Source organism: Triticum aestivum, chromosome 2B, assembly GCF_018294505.1.
Source record: "Triticum aestivum cultivar Chinese Spring chromosome 2B, IWGSC CS RefSeq v2.1, whole genome shotgun sequence".
Taxonomy (NCBI): domain Eukaryota; kingdom Viridiplantae; phylum Streptophyta; class Magnoliopsida; order Poales; family Poaceae; genus Triticum; species Triticum aestivum.
Genome location: NC_057798.1, coordinates 257172701 through 257192104, shown reverse-complemented (window position 1 = coordinate 257192104; position 19404 = coordinate 257172701). Strand labels below are relative to the sequence as shown.

At 45.1% G+C, this 19404-nt stretch overlaps 1 protein-coding gene across 1 annotated transcript; it reads right to left on the bottom strand.

The window, feature by feature from the left end:
- Positions 1–9790: 9790 nt before the first annotated feature.
- LOC123044650 (WAT1-related protein At5g64700) lies at positions 9791–12631 on the bottom strand. Its single transcript, XM_044467452.1, has 7 exons — positions 12011–12631; positions 11834–11896; positions 11301–11417; positions 10785–11043; positions 10531–10686; positions 10290–10441; positions 9791–10193 (listed from the first exon to the last, which is right to left on the bottom strand). The coding sequence occupies exons 1-7, from the start codon at positions 12190–12192 to the stop codon at positions 10025–10027; spliced, it is 1098 nt and encodes a 365-aa protein (XP_044323387.1). The 5' UTR covers positions 12193–12631; the 3' UTR covers positions 9791–10024.
- Between the last annotated feature and the right edge of the window lie 6773 nt (positions 12632–19404).

Genomic DNA, 19404 nt, shown 5'->3' with positions numbered 1-19404 from the left:
AGATGAACCTCACTCCTGGTTAAAGTCATGTTTTGACTGCCTTCATTGAAGAAGAAAAGTGGAAATTTGAAGAAGGAAGAAGAGTGAAGAAAGCGCAGTACAAGAAGCAGCGCTACCTAAAGGACAACGTCCTCAATCTTTCCCCTGAACAACTCGTTGCCTTACAAGCTAAGATCAAGCAACTGAGTGATGAATTTGATCGCTACTATGTTGACTGGCTTGGAGCCAAAGTCAGATTTGTGAAGATTACTGATAAATTCACTTCAAATGTTGCAGCCCCAACGGAACAAGAAAATCCTCAGGCTGATGCATCTGCATAGCCTACTGAAGAACATGCCAGCACCGCTAATGAGAGTCAGGCTGCTGAAGAAAATGACAGTACCAGGGCTGATGACTGCATTCCAGCCGCTGAAGAAATTGCCAGGGCATCCACTAGTGGTGCGCCTGAAGAAAATGAAGAAGTCAGGGCAACTGCATCAGTTGTGCCTGAAGGAAATGAACCAAATTCCTCTGCACTAATGCCAACTCCAATCCTTCCATCTGCATCAGATGTGAAGAAGACCAAGGCTGCAGAGTGTGCAGCTATGAAGAAAAGGAAGGCATCAACTTCATCAGATTCTTCAGCTCCAAAGAAGATGAAGCCTTTGACAAGCTCAATTGACAACCCAATTGATGTCATTCCTGTCTCTTTCATGCCATCAAAGGACCTTGTTCCTTTTGATGAAGATTATGTGATTCCAAGTGAATCAGATGAAGAAATTCCTTCTGCTACTTCGTCAGAACAGTTGGATGAAGAAATTGAAGTGGATGCAATCCCTTCAACACCAGTTGTCTCCTCGCCTATGCCTCAGTTTACTGCTGAAGAGGCCGGCGTTTAAGAAATGGAAGATGAAGATGTGGACATTGGTTGTACCACACCCGTGTTGAATGATGACTTTTGGGAAAGTCAGCACCCCAACTCTCCACTGTTCACCCCACTTCAATCAATTCCTCAGTCCCCTGTTGCTACTGAAGTACAAATGGGATCTGAAGAACCTCATGCAACCCCATCTGTCCATGAAGAAATTCCAGCCACTAGTGTTGATGAAAATGTTAATGAAGAATTGAAGACCAGGCTGCAGCTGAAGAAGAGCCTGAAATTCCTCAGCCTGTGGATCCTAAGATTGTGATTCCTGAGGTGGTGATGCAATTGACTGATACTCCTCAGCCCAAGCCAAAGGATCCCTTCTCAAAGAAGCAGAAATTCAAGGTTGATGACTTCTTCGGCGAGCATGTTCTCTTCACTGAATTCAATCCTTATGACTCTGCTCATCTTAGAAGGAAGCGCTTTTGGACTGCCAGCCAGGCCAATTTCTATTCTTCACTGCTTTTCAACAAAGACAAAGTCTTCGACCACGAGCATATTCCTCACGTGGATATGGAATCAATGCCTTGCTTCTCTCAAGTCCTCAGTGTGCTTCATGATGCAGGACTACTCAACTTTTGCTCTAACATTGTCGATTGGAATGAAGATCTTATTCTTCAGTTGTACGCAACGCTGCACGTCACAGGTGATGCTGACGATATCAACACTTGGGTGTTGGACTGGATGACCGAAAACACTCATTATAAGGCACCGGCCTCTGAATTACTTCATGCCCTGCCAATCGGTCATCCACCTGAAGGTGTTCGTTGTTTGTACCAAGAACCTAAACTTACTGCTCATTACATGCAAGTGCTAATGAAGCCTCTGAAGCCTGGTCAAGCCCCAAGGACCAAATTCCACGTGAGGAATTGCTGTATGTGCCAAGAACCGTCTATCGCATTCTAACGAAGACTTTGAGTCCTATCAAAGGCCACGACTCATCTGATGAGGAAATTGTTGGCATCATGAAGAATCTGCTATTCAACATCATGCATGTTATCCCTGTCAATTATCATGATTTCTTCATGAGGACTCTTGCAAATGTTGCACTTTCTCCGTTTGAGCTGAAGCCTTATGCTTCTTGGATTATGAGATTCCTTAGAGAAAGGTCTTCCCTCAACTACAAAGCTGATTTTCAGAATCACCTCAGCTACTTGCCCCCGATTGAAGTCCTCAAGCGGACATATTCCTCAGCTGTTGAGAAGGGCAAGGCACTTGCCATTATCGATGAAGGCATTCATCCATTGGATGGTCAGTTTCGCAAAGCTGTATCTTATTCCACCAAAGATGACTCTGCCACTCATGATTCTGCTGCCAATGCACCCAAGTTAAATCCTCAAGCCACTGCTCCTCGTGTGATGACTGGCCGTGAGCTGCTTCTTAGTCTTCACCAACAGGTGGATCGAAACCAGAAATGGGTTAAGCGTCAGTTTGGTTCTATTCTTCACAACATGACTGCTACACATAATGCAGTGAAGAAAAACCATTACTACCTCCATGAAGTCTTCGATCGCACCTGGGCTATTCTATCACATCTATATGGTGAAGAAGATCTGAAGCAAATGGGTTTTAAGGAAGATTTTGACTGGTCTGCTCCTCCACCAAAGAAATACAAGAAGGTCAAGGTTCCTTCCTTGGTAGCCAGTTCGTTTTCTTCATCACGCGAGACGGACGAGTATGAAGACTTGGACGACACTGCGGCAGGCCCTACAACGACACACGACCCCAACAACGCCGACGCTCCTCCATCATCATTATATTCTTCAGGGGCGTTAGTCCTCATTTTCAACCCTTTTGGTCATTCGATTACAAAGGGGGAGAAATTTTGAGTTAGTCTTCAAGTGGGTCTATCTTATATGGGCATTTTTTTGCTAAGTTACAACTCTCGTTCTTCTGATGACTTTGCTGGATCGAGTTGTAAACTTAAACTCTATGGTGGCCTGATATTTTTGCTGAGTTCTTCTGCATGTTATTCCTCATTAATGTCAACGCACGCATGTTGAATTACATCAGTCACCATATTTCATCATGCATTTCAAATTCCTCATATTATATGTCAGATGCGTGTATGAATTACAAGATATAGGGGGAGATCTCCATGATTATACTCTTCAAGTGTGCATTGCTTCAAAAGCAAATTCCTCACTATGCACATCTTCAGGGGGAGTTCTTCTATATCTTGCAATCAAATTCCTCAATATCAGTATTTACACTTCATATGTTTATCCCCGTTGAAAACTTAACCTATATTGTCATCAATCACCAAAAAGGGGGAGATTGTAAGTGCATCTAGTGCCCTTAGTGATTTTGGTGTATTAAAGACTTATAGGTTAAGGGACTGATGCGTTTGTGAGTGTACACAGGTCTATAAGTCTATGAGGAGTTTGATATTTATAGAGAAAGTCGACCCCTAAAAATGAAGTTCTTCAACTGAAGACTTTGGATTTCTAAAGACTTTAAAAGTAAAGAAATTGGTGTGACCTTGAAGACTTGGCAATCATTCGAGGAACATGAAGCGTGAAGACTTTTGTTTTTGGAGTTTCATTTTCTCTTTCTTGAGTCATAGGAAACACCGTACTGTTAAAGGGGGTCGAGGAAATACTAAGGAAAATTTTCCATGTGATGCTCAACTCAAAATCCTACACCTACCAACCCCTTCGAGTGAAGCCATTGGAAATCTCATACAGTTCAGTCAATTTCTTCAGTAACAGATACGGAGTTCTTCTGTTTGTTGAGGAATTTGTTCTGACTGAGGAGTTAGGAATTCGCCAGTGCGGATTGCCTACACAGTGAGGAACATGATAGCCCTGAGGAATTTGAGAGCCAAAATTCCGACCGTTGCTATGCTATGCGCCAGCTGTCCCAAAATATCTACCCACCTAACAGTCATATCATTGAAGGGCATTTATGTCTTATCATGTCGGACTGCTCCCTAGGCTATAAATAGCCGCCCCCTACAACCACTAGTTGGTTGGCTGCTCCGAGAGAAACTGACACTTGTCATTGAGAGCATCCCATCCTCCGAGGACTTTGAGCGAAATCCATCGAGTGAGGAAAACCCAAACCCAAACACCTTCAAACCCAAAGTGATTGAGCATCACTGAAGAGATTGATCTTGTGTGGATCCGACGCTTGTTACCTTTGAAGACTATGCTTCTTTCAGACGGTTAGGCATCATGGTCTAGAGCATCCAAGAGGAATTGTGGATCACCGAATGACCGAGTCTGTGAAGGTTTGGAAGTCACCTGAAGACTTACAACGAGTGATTGGGCGAGGTCTGTGTGACTTTAGCTCAAAGAGAATACGGTGAGGACTGTGTGTCCTGGACTGTGTGTCCTCAGGTTTAAATACCTAGCCGCTCCAACCAGACATACAACTGAGACAGCAGTTGAAACTGGTCTACCAAATCATTGTCTTCACCAAGCTTACTGGTTATATTTCCTCAACTCTTTCATTTCCTCTTTTTAGTTGTTGTGTGCTTGTTCATATCTGTTTGAAGACTTTGACTGAAGACTTTCTCAATTTCCTCAGTTCAATTTCTTCAGTTTGTCCGTCTTCATCCTGTGTTATCCTGTGTTTACGCTTTCTGTACTCTGTGCTTGTCTTCATTTCATCATGATGACTATGCTAGTGTTCTGTTATGTTTACTTTTGAGTACTTATTCCGCTGCAAGTAGTTCTTCGCTAAGGAATTTCCTCACCAGCAAATTCCTCAGTGAAGAATTCATAAAAATCGCCTATTCACCCCCCTCAAGTTAATATAACGCACTTTTATACTTGTTTCTAAAACTGAAAAAAAAAACCCGGCTAGAAACATTTATAGAAGGTTTCCAAAACCGCTATAGTCGGAACACTTAACAGGCCGGCCCATGCGCGACCGCTCGATCAATAGCCCTGTGTGGTACCCTGACTGTTTGCCAGCTAACGATCCATCGCACACTCCCCCGATTGGTAGCAGTGATCTGTTCTGTTGTGGAACTCTGAAATTCCTGAGAAAAATGGTGAGCGTGATTGGATGGAACAAGACCTCACACTTTAGGTGCGCGTGGTTAGCATTGGGACTAGTGGGTTTGGTGACTTTTAAGCAGTGCATGATCTTAAGAACTACTCCATCTGTTCCTTCCTTTATATAAGGTTTATTTATTTTTCACAAAAAATATCACAATGTAAAATGCATTTCCCTTCCCCCCCTCAGTTTTTGCCCCTCCACTATCGAGTATGTGCCTTCGCTAAAAGTAATACTTATTCCCTGATTGGAAGGTAGTTAAAAAAGAATCTCTCTCCCTGATTGCACACATTTACATTTCTCTCTCTTTGATCCCATTAATTTATTCTTTTTGCGAGCAAACTTCCAATCTATTCATCTACTGTCAGGATAGTACAAAGAACACTAGAAGTAAAATTTATATCCAGATCCGTAGACCACCTAGCGACAACTACAAGCATAGAAACCAGCCGAAGGCGCAGCTATCATCGCCCCTCCCTCGTCGGAGTCGGGCAAACATTGTTGTAGCAGACAATCGTGAAGTCGTTATCCTAAGGCCCTATAGGACCAGCATACCAGAATAGCAACCGCCGATGTTGAAGAGAAGCGTAGATCAAAAAGATCCAATCCGCAAACACACAGACATAGACAAACGAAGGCCGGATCCAATCAGATCCACCCAAGACAAATACCGACCTGATCCCATGAGATCCGTCGGAGGCAAACCTTCACACGCCTTCCGACGACTCTTGAAACATCATCGCGCGGGGGTAGACGGGGAGGACCTTATTCCATCTTCAAAAAGCCACCACCACATCGTCTTCTTGAGTATGGCACAAATTCTAAACAAAATTCAGAAAAAACACCTAAAAGCAAAGGGCCGGGATCCACCGCCCCTCCATGGTCCAAGGACCATAGGAAACGAGGCTGACTAGCACCGGCGAGAGGCAGGGAACCCTAGATGAGTTCGCACGAGGGCACGAGCACAGGTAAGTTTTCTGACTGCCTCGTAACTTCCCCATCAATTAATTTTATTCCCGCGTAGCAGGATTCAACTGCATATTATTCGATTGCTAGCTATTAGTTGCCTCTAAATAAGTTGCTAGTCGCCTAAATAGTTAAGGTTTTTTTTAGGCATTCCCCTAAATAATGTGTCTTCATTACCATGTCTAGAAAAATACACCTTATATAAAGGAACGGAGGGAGTATTACTAGACACATATTTGAAATTTTGAACACAAACTTTTTAGAAAAAGTAAATAATTTTGGAATCATGAGCAGTTTTCAAATTTTAACATTTTAAAAAACTCAAACAATTTTTTGGGAATACGAACAATTTTCGACAACTTGGGGACAATTTTTAAAAAGTGGGAACAAATTTTGAAATGCATTTTTTAGAATTTTCGACAAATTTTGAAAACTCGTTTTTTTAATTCCAAACATTTTTCATAACACAAACAAGTTATAAAATTCTGAACATTTTTTGGAAACACAATTTTTTTATAAAACATGAACAATTGTTGAACAGTTTTTGTGTAAAGCGAACATTTTTTTAATATATTGAACATTTTTTTAAAGTTGCAAAAAAAATTAAAAAGGGAAAAAGAAACATAAAAACAAAAAAGGAAAAGGAAAAAAGAGTAAAACCAGACAAAGCTGGAAATAAACAACTAGAAAACAAAATTACCAGAACTAAAACCGTACCGAAAACTTCCAGAAGGTTAGCAAAACCAGGATTCACAATGGACACACCACATGTCATGTCAATTGCGTGCGCGCACCGGGGGGTTGGGGGGGGGGGGGAGTGTTTGACCATAGCTTCTGTCATGGAGCCCACTGTCGATGGGACAGAATGGGACAACACGATGATTGCATGATAGTGGCACAACCATACCTCCTATTCGCATGGCACGCCAGCATGTGCATGCAGCCTTGCATCAAATTTTGACCACCATCACGTTTCCAGAAGGGTCAGGCACGCCCCTCGAGATTCCAATTACTGTAGTTACTTCACCCACGAGGCATTGGACAGGACACTCACGTTCATCGCATTTCTCTCTTCATAGGTTTCCTCAACATTGGCGGCATCCCCGTCATTGTCGATGTTGTCCATAACAAGCAGTTTCCTGCCAAGGCCGAGGACGAACCGACATGGCCTCAGGGCAGCTTTCGTCGCTCTCCTCCTCTTTCGCCTCACGCTTCTCGAGGACGTCATTGAGTGAGTGACTCCACTTGGCGATGAATTGGGAGGTGGGTGGGTTAATGAAGATCGTCTCCGGCTCCTGCCCCCAACAAGGCTCCACGCCACGCAGGTCGAGCTCACCGTGCGAGTCGGCGACGAATTCCAGGCTCCCGAAGAAGAATGTCTGGCTTGGCTTGTAAGTGCTGATGGGCTCGATTTGCCCCGTCGAGTTGGTGATGAAGTTCATCATGCCGAAAGCAAACATATGCTAGGAGCGAAGGCACCGCGATTGATTTCACATCCCATTCGGATATAGGTTCTCACAATCAGGACTCATGCCTGGCCTGCCACTGTCAATGTGAATTCTAGGTGACCACTCATTTGGGTGACGCGACTAGCCAAAAATCCCAGAGGGGAAACAAGACACGACTTCCCTAGCTAGGTTTAGGCCGTCGTTATGAAGGTAAAACCCTACTCATGTCCTTGGTGTATTCATTGGATGGGTTGTACAAAGTACAGGACCGATCTCAAGGATCGTAGTTGCACTGAAGGATGATGACTAAAAGTGTGTCACTAGCCTAGCCCCGGCTTATAAAGGAAGGGGGCCAGGGTTATAGAGTCCTAGTTGATTCAAAGGAAGTCTAAGGATCTTCTGGCAGTTTGTCATCCTTGTCTTGCACTACAAGGATGCCGGCTCATTTCTTCTCGAGGTCCCCAAGTCATGCTAATGGCTCAGACCATATAGCAGCCTAGGTTTCTTGGGTCGGCCTTGTGGACCAACTTCTGGGGTCTTAAGGCACCCCTGGGCTATGACAACGTCACCCATTTTGCATATCTACTAGTTTTGGTACCTTTTAATATGATCATTCCATAATCCTTTATTTCATTAGATTTTATTATTTTTACCTTATGTTGTTGTGTGTGTAGGTGATGGCCTGCAAGTGCACATGATTTAGTTGTAGCCTTTTCGAAATATAAGAGTATTGATCCCACAAGGAGTGCAAGAATTGAATTTTGTCCCTTAAAAGAGACTTATGGAAACGTGCCTGCAAGTTAGTTGTATATGTAAAGCAAAATGAAGGCGGAAGGTTGTAATAATTTTGAGTAGACTGTGAACAAAAGTAAATAACTTAAAATAAGTAAAAGAGGAAGCGAGGTAAATAAGCAATGAAACCAACAAGAGGATTAAAGTGTTCCCAGAGTCCGGAATTCCCATTGGCATGTGACTAATGTAATATATGTGATTGCATAGTTTTAAGCTGGATACTTGAGTCACTCGATGTTTATAGTTGATCATATTCTGGTATAGTATACATTCTACTCTAAGTAGACTCCGTATAACAGATGCCACTATCGTAGTTTCCCCACTTCGGTTCTCACTACGGCAATTAAGAGGTTTCTAGTGGACGTGGCTTCTGTTATTCTCCTCCCGATTGCAAAGGCGAGGAAGAGAGGATTTTACCGTCACCTTGAATTACCTCGACATCTTAACCTTTATAACAATAGTAATATGCTCCATGGTCGTACAAGACGGAAGCGCTAAGCGAGTCCCCTTCATGACATTCACAAAGGCTATTAAATTAAATAGTCAACGGAGAATATCATATCATTATAAGTGTTCGGTACCTATACATTTCAAAATTCATCCATATCCTCGATAACTAGGGAATTAGTCACATATGGGGACAGCAAGCATCATACGAATGGTGGTGACAAACATAGATAATAAAATCAGAGTAATATACGTAGGGATCCACTGGAGGTTGGTATTAAAACGGAATGGAGATGGGATGATGACGAAGATGATGATGGAGATGAAGACGGGTGCGGACGGTCATGCTGGGGACGTGTGCGGCTTCAGCCGGGACAGCGGCCGGTGCGTCGGCCATGACGGCGGGGGTGGGAGCGCGACGGTTTTGGGAGAGAAAAGAGTGGCATGGAGATGGTGGGGCTAGGGAAAGACAGGGGGAGGACACGGCCTAGACAAGGAAACAGGCATGGACGTGCGCGCGCGGTCGCGGGCACGGCACCCGCACACGGGGTAGCTGCTGGTAGACAGACAGTGGCACTCGATCGGCGTTGGCCGACCGTGCAACAGTGCAAGCCACACGCGATCTTGAGCGGCAGCGGCAGCTTCGCGTGCCCCGCGCGACTGCATCGCCCAACCGGCTCACGCAACGCTGCCGACCTTCTGGATCGCCCTTGGCCTTTTTGATCCGACGTGTAACCGACTGACATGACATGCACGAGTCCAGTTTCTACACGGCATGGGAAACATTCCACTGAGATGCAGTTCCTAATTCCAACTCAGGATCCGATTAATATTCAATCAATCAACAGTGGGCGAGTTGTTCCACGGCAGGGCTCATCGTGATTCGTGAAACCACGACAATGTGGTCGCCGTACATCCGTACTGGCATGTGAGAGCTTCTTAATTCTTTCTTTCTGCAAATACATATTACTCCTCCTATGTGCTCCACTTACTTGCACTGATCTGGAGCTGACTTGCTACTTGTTTGTTTACGCAAGATATTGTCAATCCTATTCCTAACCAGTCATCAGTAGCCACTGTACTAGTACGTAATATATTTCGCCGTCAGGACTTTGGCCATCATGGACATACATGGTGGCAAACACACAGCAGTGACCCAAAAAGCAACGGCACCTGATCTGATGTCCGTAAAATAGTGCGTGCTGAAGCCACCCACATAGGAGCTCACTGAAAGCATCTGAAACTTGTTTTATTAATTCGGTACATACAACATCGACGGGAGACTTGAAAGGAAACCATGAGGCAGACAGTGGGTACAGCAATGGCGCACTGCCCATCTTATCGTCCTGGCCTGCCGCCAGTTCACGGTGCATGCATGCGTTGCTTTCCAACACGGTCCGGAACCAGTAGTATGCCCTGACACAATCTTTTCTGTCCCATCGCCGATCACTGCTTGCTTGGCTCAGACCTTTGCCGCCGCATCATCCGGCACTCGGGCCTGCTCCTTGTCTTGCACCTCCTGGCCAGGTTTACCGCCACCCATCTTGTTCGTGTCGTCGTCTTTTCTCTCCATGCTTTTCCCCCACAGGACGTTGTACAGGCCTCCGATCAGTAGTATCCCAGCAATTATACTGCTCAGGAGAGTTAATAATAACACAAAGATTAAGCTTATACTGTATATAGTTGTAGACTAGAGCTTAATTGCACATTTTATATTGCGCACGTACCTTCCTAGGCTAACTGCCTCTCCTAAAACGAACGACGATATGATGATTGTGAAGATCAGAGTGAGAGGCATGGACATGGCGAGGAACACCGGCCCCCTCTTGGCGATCGTCCACATTTGCATGTAGTACGAAAGCGCGGTGACGATCACGCCCTGCATGTTTGTGTCCCATGGAGAAGCAAATCAACTTTCAGTAACTAATATCCAAATGAACATTGTTTCTGAGGCTCAATTACACGTACACTGTAGATGATAGCGGCGAGGCTAATATTCCAGCCGATCTTCCACTTGGAGAAATCCCTCTCTGCGGCGACAGCCACCACGAAGGCCTGGACGGACGCGCATGAGATCTGCAGCGTGGTATTCATAAGCTTGGAAGTGTCCTCTATCAGTGGCCCCTGCGCAGAAACCATCAACAAGTTGCAGTTATTCCCTACACGTCAGGGTCTGAAGCTCTGAAAAATGAAATCTGAATTTTGAGTGTATGTATATTCACCTGAAGCACAGTCCACAAGCCTGCTAGAATGTTGGAGAGTGTCATGAGGAAAATCCCAAATACCCACTGGTTCTTGGAGTAGGTGCCTGCTCCGGAGGAGCTGCTGCTGCTGCTGCCGTGCTGGAAGAGCCGGTGATGGTTGAAAGATCTGGACATTGGCCCCTCGTAGAAGGCCAGCACCGTGACGCCGGCGACGCAGCAGAGAATGCCTGCCACTTTTAGGTTGCCATGGAGCTTCTTCAGTTTCATAGACTCCATCCTGTGACATCACAGGGAATTTGTTCTTTAGGGGAAGGAAAGGAACCGACCGACATTGTAGCTTTTCCGTCCAGACTTGTTTAGTAAGTGCATGTTCTGAACTCTGTTACGTGTAGATCGTTCGGTTTTTGATTTGGTAAGCCAGCAGAGAATGCATGTACTACTAGTTTATTTTGATGCCAAAAAAAACATGAATGCTTAGTTACAGGACAAGTATCGAGCAGAGGTCAGAACAGAAACAACACTTGAATTAATTACCCAATTATGACCGCCAGAATGAAGGTAACCACCGGTTGAACGTTGTACAACGCCGAAGATGATGTCGCGGATGCATAGTTGAGACCAAGGTTAAATAAGACGCCACATGCTGTTACCCTGGGATCGAACAAGAAAAAGTTAAGCAGGTTAGACTAGGACTGATGGAGCTGAAATGTTTAGAATCCGAAAGTTGTAAGTTTATTTGAGCGGCTTCAGGGAGAGCATAAGCAAGATGCACAAATTCTGGATATCCAGTGCTATACATGCACACTGGAAGATCTCAAAGCACACGATCGGACACTTGATTGGGAAGTGTGTGCCCATATTTATACTGAAAGGTACACAAAGCTTGATTATTCTCCACACAGGACTATTGGCCAACTAGGCCACACAGCCTGCATGCATTAGCTTTCTCTGGAAACCCCCCGCAAAAAAAAAAAAAAGCTTTCTCCGGAAACAAAACAACACTTCCTGCATGAACTATGTGCCTGCCACAATACTTAGAACTCACGCTAGAACAACTTATAACATACCCATATAAGGCGTGTACGAACATCTTCCCTGCAATCCTCAACGTCACAGGTTTAGTCTTTTGCCTGCGCAACAAGAGAATCATGGTATACTAAGTATAGTAGGTTATGAAACAGCGAGTCGGGCATGCAAGCAGACGGACATGGATCAAGGCGCGCGGTGTCAAACAACAATCTCACCTCTCCAGAGCAAAAGCAATGGGGATGAGCACCAGGGCGGCGGTGGTATGCCGGTAGAAGACGAAGACGAAGGGGTTCATGCCTTGATCCAGCGCTATCTTGCTCATGATATGCATGCCGGAGTACATGACCCTGATCAGAACCACCGCGCCGTAAGCCTTGGCGCCGCCCGCACCACCCATCCTGATTTTGCTACTACGTATATTTCTGCGGCTAGCTCTCTGAAGGTATTAGCAGCAGAGAGCTGTGCAGCCCTATATATACATTGCCAAAGGCGCCAGCGCAACAACCTAGTAAGAGCATATGCCCTTGCTCCTGTGTCTGTGTGCACCCCGGAGTGACACGGATAATCCCAGGCACGCAGCTAGCTAGTGCACCATCACCTAATCAGTGATGCATGCGATGCGCCAATGGGGCTAGAAGAAAGCGGATGGAAAATGCTGGGTGAGTCGTGCGAGCAGAGCAGAGCGGAGGACACTTGGTGTGGGGTGATCTGAGCATCCACTCATGGAAATGGAAAAGATGACAGGGCAGTGATCTGAGTCGATCCCAACTAATTATTTAAGAGTGTAGATTAGTGGCTCAGCTGTTACCATTTGGAGCCACAAGGCTCTCTTCTTGTGGAAAACGCAGAGGTTGTATGTAACAAACTGGGCACATATTATGCAGATATACAACACATGACCGAAAGGGGACAGGGGAATTAGTGACTGATGGGGCAAGCAAGCTTGCCATGTAGAAAGCATGTGGAGATACACAAGGCAAGTGCATGGTGGTTGCTGCTTGCCTGCTTCTCAATGTTCAAAGTGTGCACCAGGTCTGATTGGATATCATTTTTAGCATGAGAATTCTTTCACGCTGGATCTGTATGCCTATTAGGTAACCCCATCTTTACCTCTGAAATGCAAAGTTTTTGCACGCCTCGCTGTGGCTAACATATGCTGGAATGATAACAGGTTCTTGTTGAGACAAATGCAAAGTTTTTGCACGGCTCACCGCGACACAGTACACTGCCTTTTCAAACTACTGGGTTTCAACAAGGTTGCTCCGCTGAGACGGCGGCCCAGAGGCAATAACGATGGCGGTAGATGCAGAAGAAAGGAAGTGTTTATTTCTCCAAGGACTTGCTAATAATTTGTTAATCTTTTTAAGCAAGTTCTTATAGGGTTGGTTTTATCTAATACTATATGGCATTTGGCCTTTCCGCAAAAAAAGACACCTTGTAAACATAAACCAAGGTTATAGAAAAAATCAGCAACATATAAAATACAAAATTATACCATTGAATTCATCTTGAATATATTTTCATATGACATATATTTGGTATTATCGATATGATATCTTTCCCAATAACTTGGTCAAAGATTGTAAAGATCAGCTTCCACGACAAGTAATCCTCACTACATTATAGGGGGAAGTACTTTTTCCCAGGAAGGCAATTTAATTACAGAATTGCTAATTTAGTTACTAAAAAGAACTATTGTTTACCATGGTCATTCTTACCTCTAGAGAGAGGTAAGAGTTGTAATGAATCCCAGTCTTTGATTGCTTGCTGTTATTGTTATTTTGCCAAAAGATTGTATGGATCGTGACAAAAAAAGAGATACCAATGCACATTACTGTATTTCTCTTTCCTAAACAAACTAACGTCTTGTTTGTGAAATCAAAGGGTTCACATCAATTAACTCAACATGTTTGTTGATGAACACACGAATTCTAAAGAGCTTTGACTTTTCATATTACTTCAGATGACACATAGAAAGATCTGACATATTTAAAAAGGTTCTAACACATTAGTGAAATGAACTAAATATGTATGCATGGCTCAAAAAAATCGTGTGCATCTTAAAAAATTACGAAGATATTAATTGGAAGCTAATTGTGTATAGACTTGAAAAAAATGTGAATTTTGTCTGTGAAACTAACTATTGTCAACAGATTCTCAAACTTCATTTTGAACGAACTTATTCATATTCCAAAATTGCAACTTATCGACCATGCATAAATATTCTTTTGAACAGGGTAGGAGGGTCGGCCGAACAAGGAGGGGTCCTCCCTCCCTACGCCAGAGGGGTCCTACCAGGACTCCACCTAGATTGCCTTGCCCTCCAAGCCTAGAGGGGTTCGACTGACTTGGCCCCACCGGGTTGCCTTGTCCCTCAAGCAAGTGGGGCGGCCCAGTATGATCCTTCCGGAATGTTATGGAACATTCCATAATCTTTCAGTCATTTTTGAAAGTTTCCATCATGTCCTAGAATCTTCCCTATAGAACCTTCACATACCTTTCGAAACACTTCCGAACATCATCGAAACTCTCCGGGACCTTCTGGAGTGCTTCCAACATCTTTAGAAGCACTTTCTAAACCCTCCTATCTCAGTCTCCAGTAAATCGTAGCATTCCTGAATGTCGCGAAATGTTATGTGAGCGGGATCTGGACAACCATAACGATTCCCACATATTATCGTAGATCTTTATCGAGTGGACCTTACACTACCACATTCAGGCCCCTTTGCCTCGCGGTACATTAACAACATGAGGCGAGACTTAGAAGTTATCCATGTGATCAACTCCTTGATCACCATACCTAGTCATCCTTGTTTCCGGTTTGTAATTTTTTTATCATTTTCGTATACAGGTATAGCCTAATTAACTCCATAGCCACAATACCTGGCCAGACAATGCTGGATACCGTGAACCGAGTGGGCCCATAGTGTATCTCTCTATCGCGAAAGGGTAAATCCAATTCTTGACATATCTAGCACCACAACATATTTCATAACTTATCTGAAAGTCACCTTTATAATTACCCGGTTATGGAGTAACGTTTGATGATCCAAAATCAACCATCTGGTATATGGGTCTATGATATTCTCATGGCTCATGGTCTAGGGACACAAGTAAATGTGAACACATTATGAGAAAACACTGACAACATTTTGACGGTGTGATCTTGTAATATTTCATAAGTGGGTCTATCCAACATCATTGTTACCCTAACAATGTGTTCTAATTATTGTAGACATCATAGTTACATTAACAATGTCCATGATCAGGAAAACAAGACCATCAACAATACATGAGCTAGTCTAGAGGACTAACTAGAGATACGGTTGGTGTTTATTATTCCACACATGCAATTATGTTTTCCTCTGAATCTCATATTCAGGAACCAACACAATTCTAGCATAGAAAATAAACTTAATCATGAACATGGAAATGGAACAACAACAACTTTATTGTTGCCTTTAGGGCATATTTCGAAGAGTCTGCGACTTACACTGGAGTCAATACTCTAGTCAATGCTAACAACTATGGCATTCGGGTTGTTCATGCTTTGCTTGTGGCAGAGGCTTCATCAACGAATCTGACACATTCAGGTCTCTGTGTATGTATTATTTATTTATGTCTCCACGCTCCACTAATTTTTGGATGATGTGAAATCAGCTTTGTATATGTTTGGATTTCTGGCGGGACCTTGGCTCCTTGACCTGAGCTATGGCATCACTTCACTATTATCACAATAGAGTTTCGTAGGATCCAATGCGCTTGGAACCACACCAAGCTTGGGGACAAACTTCTTTATCCAAAATCCGGCCTTGCCACTTCTGAAGCAGCGATATACTCGGACTCCATTTTATAAACTGCCATAGTGTCCTGCTTGGATCTCGTCTAGCTAACCACACCACCGTTGAGTGTATACACAAAGCTTGATTGAGATTGAAAATCTCCAGATCTTTAACAAAGCTAACATTGGTGTAACCCCTTACAATGAGCTATTCGATCGTCGCCATTGTGTACAAGGAACATGCCCTTACTCCTTTTTAAGTACTTAAGAATATCTTTTACTATTGTCCAGTGACCATGACTTGGATCACTTTAGTATCTTCCCGTAACACTTGGAACATATGACACATCTGCTCTTCTACATATCATGGCGTACATGCTTGATACAATCGTGAATGCATATGGAATCTTAATCATGCATTCTAACTCATCAGGTGTCAAAGGACATTGAGTCTTGCTCAAAATTTTCCCATGCAACATCGTCAAGAACCCTTCTTGGCATTTCCATACCGAACCTCTTTCAGCACTTTGTGTATATGTGTACTCTAGCTTAGCCCTATTAGGAGCTTGGATCTATCTCCATAGATCTTAGAGCATCTCCGGCCGTTCGACCCCCCAGGGGCCTGAAATATCACCGCCTGGGGGCGCGCCGGCGATAGTTTAGGCGTGGGGGCGGTCGGTTTTCCAACCGCTGCCCCAAGCCCAACCCAGACGTCGTCTTTTTGAAAAATAAACTCGCCCAAAATCGGCCAAACACAACAAAACTCAGCCAAATTCGACACATATGAGGCGATTTCATTGATTTTTGTACATAAAAACTTTAAAACACAATTCAAAACTAAAAACATAATTAAAAAAATATTGCGCCGCCTTCCGCCGCCCTTCCTATAGGTCGAAGAACGCGCTGAAGGCGCTGTAGTTGTCGCCGCTGTCGGTGTCAAAACCGGCGGATCTCGGGTAGGGGGTCCCGATCTGTGTGTCTAAGGCTGATGGTAACAGGAGGCAAGGGACACGATGTTTTACCCAGGTTCGGGCCCTCTCGATGGAGGTAAAACCCTACTTCCTTAGACACCGGAAGAGTTGATCTACCACGAGATCATAGAGGCTAAACCCTAGAAGCTAGCCTACGATGATTATGATTCTGTCTCTAAGGTAAACCCTCCGGTTTATATAGACACCGGAGAGGGCTAGGGTTTACATGGAGTCGGTTACAAAGAAGGAAATATAATATCCGGATCGCCAAGCTTGTCTTCCACGCAAAGGAGAGTCCCATCCAGACACGGGACGAAGTCTTGAGTCTTGTATCTTCACGGTCCAACAGTCCGGCCAAAGTATATAGTCCGGCTGTCCGGATACCCCCTAATCCAGGACTCCCTTAGTAGCCCTTGAACCAGGCTTCAATGACGATGAGTCCGGCGCGCAGCTCTGTCTTTGGCATTGCAAGGCAGGTTTCATCTCCGAATACTCCAAAGTACCTGTTGCAACGAACAGTGTCTGGCTTGCGCTCCGGAAAAAACCATTCCAACATGGCCGGCCGCCGCGGTTCTTCTTCTCGTTCCCTTCGCTTCAAGCCAGGTGACTGGGAAGAGTGTTCCGTTCCTCAAAGCCGTTTAATAGAGTTACAGAACCAAAGGTTTCTTCCATCGGCGTTCATGGTCCCCGTCCGAGCCGGACTAGCCACCTACAATGGCGGGGAGCAAGCGGAGAGATCTCCTAATCCATCCCCAGAGGAGCGAATATGCCTCATCCCGCATCTGCTAAGGGGCGTAGGGTTTCCAATCCACCCATTCCTTCGCGGGCTCTTGGATTTCTGCGGCCTCCAGTTGCACAACTTCACCCCCGCCTCTGTGCTGCATATAGCAGGATACGTTGCCCTTTGCGAATTATTTCTGGGCTGCGAAGCTCACTTTGGGTTATGGAAGAAGTTGTTCTGCCTCGTCCCTCGCAACCAGGAGGAATCCATATGTCAAGTGGGCGGAGCCGAAGTATGGCACGTCGCCGAGACTGGATACCTGTCCGGTAGTCCCAAGAAGGCACCTGAGAACTGGCCCTCGGAGTGGTTTTATGTTGATGACGTTTCCCTTCCGGATCCAGTACGGACTGGTCTCACGGAGTTCAATAATGCCCCGCCGAAGGCACGTCGAAGTTGGTGCCCTCAGGGCCCTCAAGAGAAGGATACCAGAGAAATACACTTCCTGATGAGCAGGATAAAGATACTGGCCAAATCAGGGCTGACAATAGTCGAGGTTATGGCGATATGCATAATGCGGGGAGTGCATCCACTTCAATATCGGGGGAAGCCCATGTGGCATTACAACGGGGAAGATGATGCCACCCGCTGTGGCTGTAAAGGTCCGGACTCCGCCACTGCTCTGGCGAGGATATTGTCCCATTTGTATAAAGGAGAAGAAGAAGAATTCCTTCACATACAACCGTGGGATGGGTTTTCGATGTACAACCCCCCAAGCTGGGTAAGTCGCCACTCTTTCCCCCCGCTTCATTCCTTCTGGCGTCCTTTGTCATGATTATTTACCTTAATATTTCCGAGCAGGAACTAAGGAGGGCCGTAGAAGGGTTCAACAGCCCCTCCCCGCAGCCAGAGGACCTCGGAAGGGTCTTTGATGCCGGTCTTGAAGAAGATCCGGATATTACTGTGGAGCTTGTCAACAGTACATTTTATCAGGCCAGCTGTGATGGTGCCTCGGTGGCTACTGTCGCTGACTATCCCGGACTGCTGCCTTCATCGCGTGTAAGCAAAGCCAAAACCCTATCCTCCGAAGAGGACTCCTTTCTGATGCCGTGCCTGAAATATCGTGTTCTTGTAGAGAAGATCGTCAGAACGCGGCGCCGAGCCCCTGGGGGCTCGTCGGCAAAGGGCGTCTGGATCGGGCAGGCTTAAGAGGAAGGCAGTTAAGGCCAAAACGCCGCTATAGAGGTATGGTAAAAACCTGCTCCGTGATTATTGTGCTTGAAATGTAACAGAGTCCTTCATGTCCTGGCAGAAAGAGGAGTAGCCGTACTATATCTGGAGATCCTGCCAATCACGCCTCCACCATCCGGATTCCAAAACCGGCTTCGAGAGAGGAGGCGGACACGGGGCCGATGCCGAATTGTCCTCCGGCAGAGGATGCGGATATGCTCTCCGCCACAAATTCCGAAGTAGAGAGCGCCATGAATCACCGGCGCCGACAGGCCGTACTTTGCAACAACATCTTTTTCGAAGAGGCATTTAATGATTTCAATTCGGGATAGGCATACATCCGAGCTGCTCAAGGCGGGCTTGCCTGAGCGACGGACCAGTATGCCAAAGATATACGGGTAAGAAAATTTGATGAGCATGTATAGCAGTAGCCCCTGAGACTTGAAGCGGTTGGAACAACTGTTTTAAGGATCAATTTATGCACAGATCCTTGTAGATAAGAATGCCCAATTGTCTCGAGAGCTGGAGGAGTGCAAGACCCAGCTGAGGGCCACGGTTGCCAAGTTAGAGGAATCCCAGAAGGCCTCATCTGGTAACATTTGTCTCAATTGTACGGAAATGTACCAGTTAGTAAGTGGCTTGTATGATAAGTCTAACAGAAAATCCTGCAGACAATCCCGGGGTGAATCCGAAGGTCGTAAGAGGTAACGACTCACATCTCCAAAGGCAGCTAAAAGTTGGCGAGCGTGTTCTTACGCAAGTTAGGCAGGAGAAGAATAATCTTCAAGATGCCAATGTCCGGCTAGGCGTCGAATTAAAAGATGTTCGTGCTCAGCTGGCGGACTCCGTAAAGGAGAACAGAAGGCTTTGTCACGGTATTTATGGTGAGTGTCTAGACGAACTGTAGTA

Coding starts and splice junctions, on each gene's coding strand:
- LOC123044650 (XM_044467452.1), bottom strand. CDS start 12,192: ATGGGTGGTGCGGGCGGCGCCAAGGCTTACGGCGCGGTGGTTCTGATC. Junction 11,897..12,010: donor ATTGCTTTTGCTCTGGAGAG/GTGAGATTGTTG, acceptor CTTGTTGCGCAG/GCAAAAGACTAAACCTGTGA. Junction 11,044..11,300: donor ATTCTGGCGGTCATAATTGG/GTAATTAATTCA, acceptor GTGATGTCACAG/GATGGAGTCTATGAAACTGA.